Source organism: Oncorhynchus keta, chromosome 30, assembly GCF_023373465.1.
Source record: "Oncorhynchus keta strain PuntledgeMale-10-30-2019 chromosome 30, Oket_V2, whole genome shotgun sequence".
Classification (NCBI taxonomy): Eukaryota; Metazoa; Chordata; class Actinopteri; order Salmoniformes; family Salmonidae; genus Oncorhynchus; species Oncorhynchus keta.
In genome coordinates this window covers 60,628,396-60,640,959 of record NC_068450.1, presented here as the reverse complement: position 1 = coordinate 60,640,959, position 12,564 = coordinate 60,628,396, and the positions used below count along the sequence as shown (strand labels likewise).

General features: G+C 48.3%; 1 protein-coding gene across 2 annotated transcripts in view; it reads left to right on the top strand.

Annotated features, from left to right (window-relative positions):
* The window catches only part of LOC118363198 (serine/threonine-protein kinase PAK 2-like), a 57,636-nt gene extending 45,784 nt beyond the window's left edge, over window positions 1-11,852 (top strand). For both annotated transcript variants that reach the window (XM_052488911.1, XM_052488912.1), the window contains exons 4-15: window positions 3,947-4,088; window positions 5,798-5,814; window positions 5,902-6,021; window positions 6,187-6,307; window positions 7,869-7,932; window positions 8,247-8,295; window positions 8,378-8,490; window positions 8,782-8,899; window positions 9,010-9,109; window positions 9,673-9,869; window positions 9,972-10,109; window positions 10,208-11,852. In XM_052488911.1, the coding sequence (XP_052344871.1) occupies window positions 3,947-4,088; window positions 5,798-5,814; window positions 5,902-6,021; window positions 6,187-6,307; window positions 7,869-7,932; window positions 8,247-8,295; window positions 8,378-8,490; window positions 8,782-8,899; window positions 9,010-9,109; window positions 9,673-9,869; window positions 9,972-10,109; window positions 10,208-10,294 (1,266 nt within the window). In that variant the 3' untranslated portion in view covers window positions 10,295-11,852. The remainder of the gene's footprint in view (window positions 1-3,946; window positions 4,089-5,797; window positions 5,815-5,901; window positions 6,022-6,186; window positions 6,308-7,868; window positions 7,933-8,246; window positions 8,296-8,377; window positions 8,491-8,781; window positions 8,900-9,009; window positions 9,110-9,672; window positions 9,870-9,971; window positions 10,110-10,207) is intronic.
* The last annotated feature ends 712 nt before the right edge of the window (window positions 11,853-12,564 follow it).

The window sequence follows — 12,564 nt, the reverse complement described above, 5'->3', positions numbered from 1 at the left end:
AAACCGATCCACAATCACTAGAACCGCGGTGTTCCCCTGAGACGGCGGAAGATCGGTCAGGAAATCTATGGACAGATGTGACCATGGCCGCTGTGGAACGGGGAGGGGTTGTAGCTTCCTCTAGGAAGGTGCCTAGGAGCCTTACTCTGAGCGCACACTGAGCAAGAGGAGACATAACCCTTAACGTCCTTAACCAACGTAGGCCACCAATACCTCCCCTGAAGGCTCCCCACTGTCCTCGTCACCCCAGGGTGACCCGAGGAGGGTAGGACGTGAGCCCACCGAATCAGCTTGTCCCGAACATCAAGCGGCACGTACCTTCGCCCGCTGGACACTGAGGAGGCGCGGGTTCAGCCCGTAACGCCCGCTCGATGTCCGAGTCCACCTCCCATACCACTGGGGCTACCAGCTTAGAGGCGGGAAGGATGGGAGTAGGTTCGGTGGACCCATCCTCGGTGTCGTAAAGGCGGGACAGTGCGTCAGCCCTCACGCTCTGGGAGCCCGGTCTATAAGACAAAGTAAACCGGAACCGGGTGAAGAACATGGCCCACCTTGCCTGACGTGGGTTAAGTCTCCTTGCAGCCCGAATATACTCCAGATTCTGGTGGTCGGTCCAGATGAGAAAAGGGTGCTTAGCCCCCTCAAGCCAGTGTCTCCACACCTTCAGAGCTCTAACCACCGCTAGCAACTCCCGGTCCCCCACATCATAGTTACGCTCCGCTGGGCTGAGCTTCCTTGAGAAGAAAGCGCAGGGGCGGAGTTTTGGTGGCGTACCCGAGCGCTGTGATAGCACGGCACCCACCCCAGCCTCGGACGCGTCCACCTCCACTATGAATGCTAGAGAGGGATCCGGATGCGCCAACACGGGCGCCTCAGTGAACAGCGCCTTCAACTTGTTGAATGCCCTGTCCGCCTGTGCTGACCACTGCAATCGCACCGGGCCCCCCCCCAGCAGTGAGGTAATGGGAGCCGCTATCTGGCCAAAACCCCGGATAAACCTCCGGTAGTAGTTGGCAAAACCCAAAACCGCTGCACCTCCTTTACCGTGGTTGGAGTCGGCCAATTACGCACGGCCCTAATGCGTTCACCCTCCATCACCACCCCCGAGGTGGAAATGCGATATCCCAGAAAAGAGACGGCTCGTTTAGAGAACACGCATTTCTCAGCCTTGACGTATAGGTCATGCTCCAGCAGTCTTCCAAGCACTTTGCGCACCAGAGACACATGCGCGGGGTGAGTGGCCGAGTAGATCAGAATGTCATCGATATAAACAACCACCCCTGACCGCACAGGTCCCTGAGAATCTCGTCTACAAAGGATTGGAAAACGGCTGGAGCATTCTTTAACCCATACGGCATGACGAGGTACTCATAGTGGCCGGATGTAGTACTAAATGCGGTTTTCCACTCGTCTCCCTTCCGAATACGCACCAGACTATACGCGCTCCTGAGATCCAGTTTTGTGAAGAACTGCGCTCCGTGGAACGATTCCACCGCCGTAGCGATGAGAGGTAGAGGGTAACTATACCCCACTGTGATGGCGTTTAGACCTCTATAATCGATACACGGACGCAAACCTCCCTCCTTTTTCCTCACAAAAAGAAACTCGAGGAGACGGGTGAAATGGAGGGCCGAATGTACCCCTGTCCCAGCGACTCCGTGACATATGTCTCCATTGCCAACGTCTCCTCCTGGGACAGCGGGTACACATGACTCTTGGGAAGCGCAGCGTCTACCTGGAGATCTATCGCATAATCCCTTCCCCGGTCGATAAGGTGGTAATTTAGTCGCTTTCACTTTACTGAAAGCGATTGCCAAATCGGCATACTGGGGAATGCACACCGTGGAACCCTGGTCTGGACTCTCCACCGACGTGGCACCGATGGAAACTCCCAAACACCTTCCAGAACACTCCTCTGACCACCCCTGGAGAACCCCTTGTCTCCACGAAATTTTAGGATTGTGCCGGGCCAGCCAGGAGTCCCCAGCACCACTGGAAACGCAGGCGAATCAATAATAAAAACTGATACGCTCCCTATGATTCCCCTGCGTCACCATGTCCAGTGGGACCGTGGTCTCCCGACCATCCCTGACCCTAATGGCCGGCTATCTAGGGAGTGCACGGGGAAAGGAGAATCTATCGGCACCAGCGGAACCCCTAACTTAAGGGCGAGTCCGCGACCCATAAAGTTCCCAGCTGCGCCTGAATCGACTAGCGCCCTATGCTGGGAAGAGGGAAAAAAGTGAAGGAAAGAGATTAAGACAAACATATGGCCAACAAGGGATTCTGGGTGAGTCTGATGCTGACTCACCTGGGGTGACCGAGAAGCGTTCCGCCTGCCATCTCTACTCCCAGACGGACCCCCCCAGCACCGATCAGACGTGTGTCCTCTCCGACCACAGTTGGTGCAGGGAAGTCGGAATGGGAGCGGAGGGGCTGGGTGGTGGAACGCACAGGACCCTCTCTGAACGCCCGCGGGCAGCCAGCAGATTGTCCAGTCGAATGGACATGTCAATCAGCTGATCCAGTGACAGAGTGGTGTCCCGACACGCTAACTCCCGGCGGACGTCCTCTCGGAGACTACACCTGTAGTGGTCCATAAGGGCCCTGTCGTTCCACCCAGATCCGGCTGCCAAGGTCCGGAACTCCAGCGCGTAATCCTGGGCGCTCCTCCTCTCCTGCCTGAGATGAAAAAGTCGTTCTCCCACCGCTCGGCCGTCTATAGGGTGATCAAATACGGCACGGAAGCGGCAGGAAAACTCTGGGTAGTGCTCCCGCGCTGAGTCTGGGCCATTCCAGACTGCGTTCGCCCACTCCAGAGCACGACCCGTGAGGCAGGAGATGAGGACACTCACCCTCTCCGCTCCTGAGGGAGGGGGTCTAACGGTGGCCAGGTATAGCTCCAGCTGAAGCAGAAACCCCTGGCAACCCGCCGCTCCCATCATAAGCCCTCGGTAGCGTCAGACGAAGGGTGCTGGAGTCGAGTGATGGGGAGACCGGAGTCGGGGTGCCGAAGGTGGAGAGAGGAGACCACTCCTCTCCCATCGGTCCATTCTCTCCATCACTTGATCCATCGCGGATCCGATCCGATGGAGAATGGTGGTGTGGTGGAGAACCCGTTCCTCCATCGATGGGAGAGGGTTGGCTGCTGCTCCTGCTGACTCCATTCGATTTATGGTGCGGGATTCTGTAACACTTCAGGTGTCGTAGGTGTGGAGTCAAACGCAGGAGACAGTGAGTGCAAAGCTGTGCGTCTTTAATAGCGCCAACGCATCCCAGGGTGCTCACAATAGTAACGGCCCCAAACACAGGGAATGAGAATGTACAACAGAAAACGTAACGACCAGGCACTAACACGTACTTCTAACAACAGAGCCGAAGGTTACACTGCAATAATCCCGCACAACAACCAGGCGGGCCGGCTGCCTAATAAAGACAAAACTAATTAGCTGATTCAATCATGAACAGGTGCTACCACTAAACATACAAGGAGGGGGAGGAAAAACAATCAGTGGCAGCTAATAGGCCGGTGACGACGACCGCCGAGCGCCAACCGCCCGGGAAGGGGAAACACCCTCGGTCGGACTCGTGACAGTTTGAGTAATAATCTGTGTGTGTGAGTATGTGTTTGAGTAATAATCTGTGTGTGTGTGTGTGTGTATGTGTGTTTGAGTAATAATCAGTGTGTGTGTGTGTGTGTGTGTGTGTGTGTGTGTGTGTGTGTGTGTGTGTGTGTGTGTGTGTGTGTGTGTGTGTGTGTGTGTGTGTGTGTGTGTGTGTGTGTGTGTGTGTGTGTGTGTGTGTGTGTGTTTGAGTAATAATCTGTGTATGTGTGTGTGTATGTGTGTTTGAGTAATAATCTGTGTGTGTGTGTATGTGTGTTTGAGTAATAATCTGTGTGTGTGTTTGAGTAATAATCTGCGTGTGTGTCTGTGTGTGTGTGTAGGGCATGCCGGAGCAGTGGTCCAAACTGCTCCAGACGTCTAACATCAGTAAATCGGAGCAGAAGCAGAATCCTCAGGCTGTTCTGGACATTCTCAAGTTCTACGACTCCTCCACCGCAAAACAGAAATACCTCTCCTTCTCAGGTTGGTCCATCTCTCTATCTCTATATCTCTACCTCTATATCTCAGGGGTGCGTGCTTAGTCCCCTCCTGTACTCCCTGTTTACCCATAACTCCAACACCATCATTATGTTTGCTGACAACACAACAGCCTGATCACCGACAACAATGAGACGGCCTACAGGGAGGAGGTCAGAGACCTGGCAGTGTGGTGCCAGGACACCAACATCTCCCTCAATGTGAGCAAGACAAAGGAGCGGATCGTGGACTACAGGAAAAGGCCTAACAGGCCCCTTAACATCGACCGGGCTGTAGCGGAGCCAGTCGAGAGCGTTCCTTGGTGTCCACATCACCAAGAACTATCATGGTCCAAACACACCAAGATAGACGTGAAGAGGGCACTACAAAACCTATTCCCCCTCAGGAGACTGAAAAGATTTGGCATGGGTCCTCAGATACTCCAAAGGTTTTACAGCTGAACCATCAAGAGCATGGTTGCATCACCGCCTAGTACGGTAACTGCTCGGCATCCGCCCGTAAGACACTACATAGGTTAGTGCGATCGGCCCAGTACATCACTGGGGCCAAGCTTCCTGCCATCCAGGACCTCTATACCAGGCGGTGTCAGAGGAAGGCCCTAAAGATTGTCAAAGACTCCAGCCACCCTAATCATAGACTGTTCTCTCTGCTACCACACAGCAAGCAGTAGCGGAGCACCAAGTGCAGGTCCAAAGGGCTCTTCAACAGCTTCTACCCCCAAGCCATTAGACTACTGAACAGTTTATCAAATAGCCACCCGGACTATTTACATTGACCCCCTTTTTTACACTGTTTCTACCCACTGTTTATTATCTATTCATAGTCACTTTACCCCCACCTACATGCACATATTACCGACTAACCTGTACCCCTGCACATTGACTCGGCACACCCTGTAGAAAGCCTCGCTACTGTTATTTTATTGTGTAACTTTTTCTTTCTTTCCTTTATTTAACAAATATTTTCTTTAAACTCTGCATTGTTGGTTAAGGGCTTGTAAGTCTGCATTTCACGGTGAGCTACACATGTATTTGGCGCATATGATAAATTTGATTTGATTTGATGTGATTTGTCTGCATCCCAAATGGCACCCTTTTCCCTATGTACTGCACTGTGAAGGGAATAGGATGCCATTTGAGAAGTACCCTGGGTCTCTTCTATCATGTGAATGAATCAGTCATAAATCTCTCCGATGTCTATAGATGTTTCATTAAAACTCTCTCTCTCTGTCTCTTTCTGTCTGTCTCTGTCTGTCTGTCTCTCTGTCTCTCTGTCTGTCACTTGTCTGTATCTCTCTCTCTCTCTCTGTCTGTCTCTGTCTCTGTCTCTTTCGGTCTGTCTCTCTCTGTCTCTCTCTCTGTCTCTGTCTCTCTGTCTGTCTCTCTGTCTGTCTGTCTGTCTCTCTCTCTGTCTGTCTGTCTGTCTGTCTGTCTGTCTGTCTGTCTGTCTCTCTCTCTGTCTGTCTGTCTCTGTCTGTCGCTCTGTCTGTCTCTCTGTCTGTCTCTCTGTCTGTCTCTGTCTGTCTCTCTGTATGTCTCTGTCTGTCTCTCTGTCTGTCTCTCTGTCTGTCTGTCTCTCTGTCTGTCTGTCTCTCTCTCTGTCTGTCTCTCTGTCTGTCTCTGTCTGTCACTTTGTCTGTCTCTCTGTATGTCTCTGTCTGTCTCTCTGGCTGTCTCTCTGTCCTCTTCCCTCAGAAAAAGATGCACAGTCGGTGAGTACTAAACTACCACAAGAAAATTCCAAAGTACAAACTACTAAGGGCTTATTCATTGCAACACTGTGTGTGTGTGTGTTCCAGCCTGGAAAGCAGGGTGCCACGTCCTCGCCATCAGGCGGTAAGGACGGTGATGATGATGAGGATGATGGAGACGAAGCGCCGCCCCCTATTGTGGCGCCACGGCCTGAGCACACCAAATCAGTAAGTTACCCCGTACACACACACACACACACACACACACACACTCACACACACACACACAGGGCCTGGAAAAGTGTTTCAGGAACGCTACTCTTCTGAGATAGTGTGACTGCAATGAAAAAAAACTAGAACTCAACCATGTGTGTGTGTCTGTGTGTGTGGTAGGTGTACACCAAATCTGTCATCGACCCACTTCCTCCGCTGCCAGAGCCTGACTCCGCCTCCAACAGGAACAAGAAGAAACAGCAGGGCAAGATGACTGACGAGGAAATCATGGAGAAACTACGTAAGGAAACACACACACACACCTGGAACACACACACACACACACACCTGGAATGCACACACACCTGGAACACACACACACACATGGAACACACACACAGTATCTTACACAAATAGAATGTATTGTGCATATACCACACACATCACATTACACACAGACATACAGTATATTACACACATCATATCACACACAGACATACAGTATATCACACACATCACATTACACACAGACATACAGTATATTACACACATCATATCACACACAGATATACAGTATATCACACACATCACATTACACACAGACATACAGTATATTACACACATCATATCACACACAGACATACAGTATATTACACACATCACATTACACACAGACATACAGTATATTACACATATCATATCACAAACAGATATACAGTATATTACACACAGACATACAGTATATTACACACAGACATACAGTATATCACACACAGACATACAGTGTATTACACACAGACATACAGTATATTACACACAGACATACAGTATATTACACACAGACATACAGTATATTACACACATCACATTACACACAGATATACAGTATATAATAATAATAATATATAATATATGCCATTTAGCAGACGCTTTTATCCAAAGCGACTTACAGTCATGTGTGCATACATTCTACGTATGGGTGGTCCCGGGAATCGAACCCACTACCCTGGCGTTACAAGCGCCATGCTCTACCAACTGAGCTACAGAAGGACCACAGTATATAACACACATCATATCACACACAGATATACAGTATATCACACACAGACATACAGTATATTACACACAGACATACAGTATATTACACACAGACATACAGTATATCACACACAGACATACAGTATATTACACACAGACATACAGTATATTACACACAGACATACAGTATATTACACACAGACATACAGTATATTACACACAGACATACAGTATATTACACACAGACATACAGTATATTACACACAGACATACAGTATATTACACACAGACATACAGTATATTACACATATCATATCACAAACAGATATACAGTATATTACACACAGATATAGAGTATATTACACACAGACATACAGTATATCACACACATCACATTACACACAGACATACAGTATATAACACACATCATATCACACACAGATATACAGTATATCACACACAGACATACAGTATATTACACACAGACATACAGTATATTACACACAGACATACAGTATATTACACACAGACATACGGTATATTACACACAGACATACAGTATATTACACACAGACATACAGTATATTACACACAGACATACGGTATATTACACACAGACATACAGTATATTACACACAGACATACAGTATATTACACACAGACATACAGTATATTACACACAGACATACAGTATATTACACACAGACATACAGTATATTACACACAGACATACAGTATATTACACACAGACATACAGTATATTACACACAGACATACGGTATGTCACACACATCATGTCACCAGTCTGGCTCTATGTCTTTCAGGAACCATCGTCAGTATTGGAGATCCCAAGAAGAAGTACACACGCTATGAGAAGATCGGCCAGGGGTGAGACACACACACACACACACACACACACACACACACACACACACACACACACACACACACACACACACACACACACACACACACACACACACACACACACACTGTAGAGGTGAGTCCATTCACCTTTTGTGCCTTTATCCATATCTAAGTAACAGATTGGACACTACTCTCTCTCTCTCTCGCTGTCTCTCATTCTCTCTCGCTCTCCCTCTCTCTCGTTCTCTCTCTCGCTCTGCCTCTCTCTCGTTCTCTCTCGCTCTCCCTCTCTTTCGTTCTCTCTCGTTCTCTCTTTCTCTCTCGTTCTCTCTCAGAGCGTCTGGTACTGTCTATACAGCCATCGATGTTGCCACTGGTGCAGAGGTAAGGTCCCTTCCTGGGTCAACACCAACACACACACACTTTCAGACTGAACACAGACTTAAAACTTGTGTGTGTGTTACAGGTAGCTATCAAACAGATCAACCTCCAGAAACAGCCGAAGAAGGAGCTGATCATCAACGAGATCCTGGTGATGAAGGAGTTACAACAACCAAACATCGTCAACTACGTAGACAGGTAATATGCACGCACACACACACGCACGCACGCACACACACACACACACACACGCACACACGCACACACACACACACCTCAGAAGTACGCCTGTGTCAGTACTCTGTGTGTTGGAGTCAGTTATTTACTTTGTTTCTGTTTCTGTTCCTGTGTGTGTGTGTGTGTGTGTGTGTGTGTGTGCGTGTGTGCGTGTGTGTGTGTGTGTGTGTGTGTGTGTGTGTGTGTGTGTGTGTGTGTGTGTGTGTGTGTGTGTGTGCGTGCGTGCGTGCGTGCGTGCGTGCGTGCGTGTAGTTTCCTGGTAGGTGAGGAGTTGTTTGTGGTGATGGAGTATCTGGCTGGAGGTTCGCTCACGGACGTTGTCACGGAAACATGCATGGACGAGGCTCAGATCGCTGCCGTGTGCAGAGAGGTACACACACACACACACTGCTGCTGTCTGCCGAAAGGTATACTCACTCACACTCAGTCACAGAGCACAGGGAGGTGTGTGTGACGGTGTGTCCTGTGTGTGTCCTGTAGTGTCTGCAGGCTCTGGAGTTTCTCCATGCCAACCAGGTGATCCACAGAGACATCAAGAGTGACAACGTGCTGCTGGGCATGGACGGATCTGTCAAGCTCAGTAAGAACACACACACACTCCCTCTCCGGCGCACTAGGTCACCAGGCTGCTCATGATTACACACATCTGTCACCATCGTTATGGGCACCAGCGCCTCATCAGACTCACCTGGACTCCAACACCTCCCTGATTACCTTCCCTATATATGTCACTCCCTTTGGTTCCTTCCCCAGGCGCCATTGACTCTGTTCTGGTTTCATGTCTGTGAGCTTTTTCTGTTTCATGTTCTATTTATTAATTCAATTATTCACTCCCTGTAGTTGCTTCCTGACTCCCAGCGTACACGTTACACACACACAAACACACACACTTTCTGTCTGCCTCCTCTTCCTCTCTCCCTTCATATCTCCCCCTCTCCTCTGTAGCTGGTTCTAGGTTCTGTTCCTAGATAAAATGCCTTGCCAATTCTAAGTGTCCTATTGTTTTGTGTCCTATCATTGTATTGGCTTGACAGTCACACTAACTTACCTGTTTTCTCTCCTCTGTCTAGCTGAATGTGACTAGGTGAATGTTTCATATTAACCGTCCCTCTAACATGTCTGTTCTCTCCCCTCCCTCTCCAGCTGACTTTGGGTTCTGTGCCCAGATCACTCCAGAGCAGAGTAAAAGAAGCACCATGGTGGGGACTCCCTACTGGATGGCTCCTGAGGTGGTGACCAGGAAGGCCTACGGACCCAAGGTGGACATCTGGTCCCTGGGCATCATGGCTATAGAGATGGTGGAGGGAGAACCCCCTTACCTCAACGAGAACCCACTCAGGGTGAGGTTGGATGTGTGTGTGTGTGGGGGGGGTTCCATGCCTGTGTGTGTGTCCAGGCATTGCACTTGGTGGCCACTAATGTTCAGTCTGTGTCTCCTACAGGCCCTCTACCTGATAGCCACCAATGGGACTCCAGAGCTCCAGTCTCCAGAGAAGTTATCTCCAGTGTTCAGGTCCTTCCTGTCCCGCTGTCTGGAGATGGATGTAGAGAAGAGAGGAGGGGGGAAAGAACTACTGCAGGTACACACACACACACACACGCACAAACAAACACACACACACACACACCGTGATGAGAAGAGTTTGTTTCATTGGTTGATCTCTTGTCTTCCCTGTAGCATCCATTCCTAAAGCTGGCCAAGCCTCTCTCCAGCCTCACCCCTCTCATCCTGGCAGCCAAGGAGGCCATGAAGAGTAACCGCTAACCCTGGTTAGCCACAGATACACTGGATTCCTATATCTCTGTGTTAGCCTGAGTGCTAACTGCTAACTACTAGCCTTACCAGCTAACTTCCAGCCCTGCAGTGCCAACTCGTCAGTGCCTCTCAGTAACTGACAGCATCTCCTCCTTGATGCTAAACACCAGCCTGCTAGGGCCCTGGCTCGTACACCTACAAGTCACACAAGTCGGCTTCCTGCTCTGTTTGACTCCCCTTCCCCTCTGTCCTTCACCCCTCACTCCATATCACACACCAGTCTTCCTATGTCTTTTACCCCCTCCCTGTCTGTCCCTCACACCCCCCCCTCATCTGTCCCTCACCCCCCCTCCTCATCTGTCCCTCACCCCTCACTCCATATCACACACCAGTCTTCCTATGTCTCTCTCCCCCTCCCTGTCTGTCCCTCACCCCCTCCCTGTCTGTCCCTCACCCCCCCTCCCTGTCTGTCCTTCACCCCTCACTCCATATTACACACCAGTCTTCCTATGTCTCTTACCCCCTCCCTCCCTGTCTGTCCCTCACTCCCCTCCTCATCTGTCCCTCACCCCTCACTCCATATCACACACCAGTCTTCCTATGTCTCTTACCCCCTCCCTCCCTGTCTGTCCCTCACTCCCCCTCCTCATCTGTCCCTCACCCCTCACTCCATATCACACACCAGTCTTCCTATGTCTCTTACCCCCTCCCTGTCTGTCCCTCACACCCCCTCCTCATCTGTCCCTCACCCCCCCTCCATTTTCCTCACCCTCTTTTTCATTCATATGTTGTGAGGTTTTCTTGTTCTGTTTGTCTCTGCCTGCTACCTGTTCTTTCTCTCTCTTTACTCTGACTAAGAAACCTTAAAGGTGCAATCTGTAAAAATGATTGTCCCACAAACAAATAGTTCATTTCAATCCTACAGTATCAGTGTTGCAGTACACCTGCAAATAAAACTACAGATTGCACCTTTAACAAAATGAAAGAAAGTAATTGCTGTAATCTCGGTATTCAATTCAAATATTTTGGCAGCAAAACCAAATGGCATTTTTCAAAATTGTTTTGTATATTATGAACTTTGACAAATGTTGAGGGGAAAAAATGGTGATACTTGGAGAACTGTTTTTTAACGTGTATAAATACTTTTCATTTGGTGTTTTGTGACTAACATTCTGATAGAAACCTTCCATAACGGTGTGCCTTAATGAACACAACAGGCTCTATGGGGTGAATCCTAACTTTCACTTCATTAAGTTGAATTGTCACTTAGTCTCCCATTGACATCAACGCATAACTACGTGACAACGTGACTTAAGTGGAAGTTAGGATTTGCTCCTATGATTGGCCAATCAAAAAGCATTCCACCGTGCTAGACGAGTTCCATTCCATTTCACAGACATTCCAGTCAGAGAGGTTGATTGGTTGAGTCTGATGATGTTGATGATTTTAATAAGTATCCCCTTCTGTTGTTCATTTTTAATTAATGAAACCACCTGTTTTTTTTTTTACAGGAAGCCATGTATTTTCAAACAGTCTATGTAAATGATTAAAGATAGACTTGAACTAATGCTTGTGTGCGTGTGTCTGTGTAGAACATTATAGGTGAAGTACTGTGTCTGTGTAGAACATTATAGGTGAAGTACTGTGTCTGTGTAGAACATTATAGGTGAAGTACTGTGTCTGTGTAGAACATTATAGGTGAAGTACTGTGTCTGTGTAGAACATTATAGGTGAAGTACTGTGTCTGTGTAGAACATTATAGGTGAAGTACTGTGTCTGTGTAGAACATTATAGGTGAAGTACTGTGTCTGTGTAGAACATTATAGGTGAAGTACTGTGTCTGTGTAGAACATTATAGGTGAAGTACTGTGTCTGTGTAGAACATTATAGGTGAAGTACTGTGTCTGTGTAGAACATTATAGGTGAAGTACTGTGTCTGTGTAGAACATTATAGGTGAAGTACTGTGTCATTATAGGTGAAGTACTGTGTCTGTGTAGAACATTATAGGTGAAGTACTGTGTCTGTGTAGAACATTATAGGTGAAGTACTGTGTCTGTGTAGAACATTATAGGTGAAGTACTGTGTCTGTGTAGAACATTATAGGTGAAGTACTGTGTCTGTGTAGAACATTATAGGTGAAGTACTGTGTCTGTGTAGAACATTATAGGTGAAGTACTGTGTCTGTGTAGAACATTATAGGTGAAGTACTGTGTCTGTGTAGAACATTATAGGTGAAGTACTGTGTCTGTGAAGTAGAAACATTATAGGTGAAGTACTG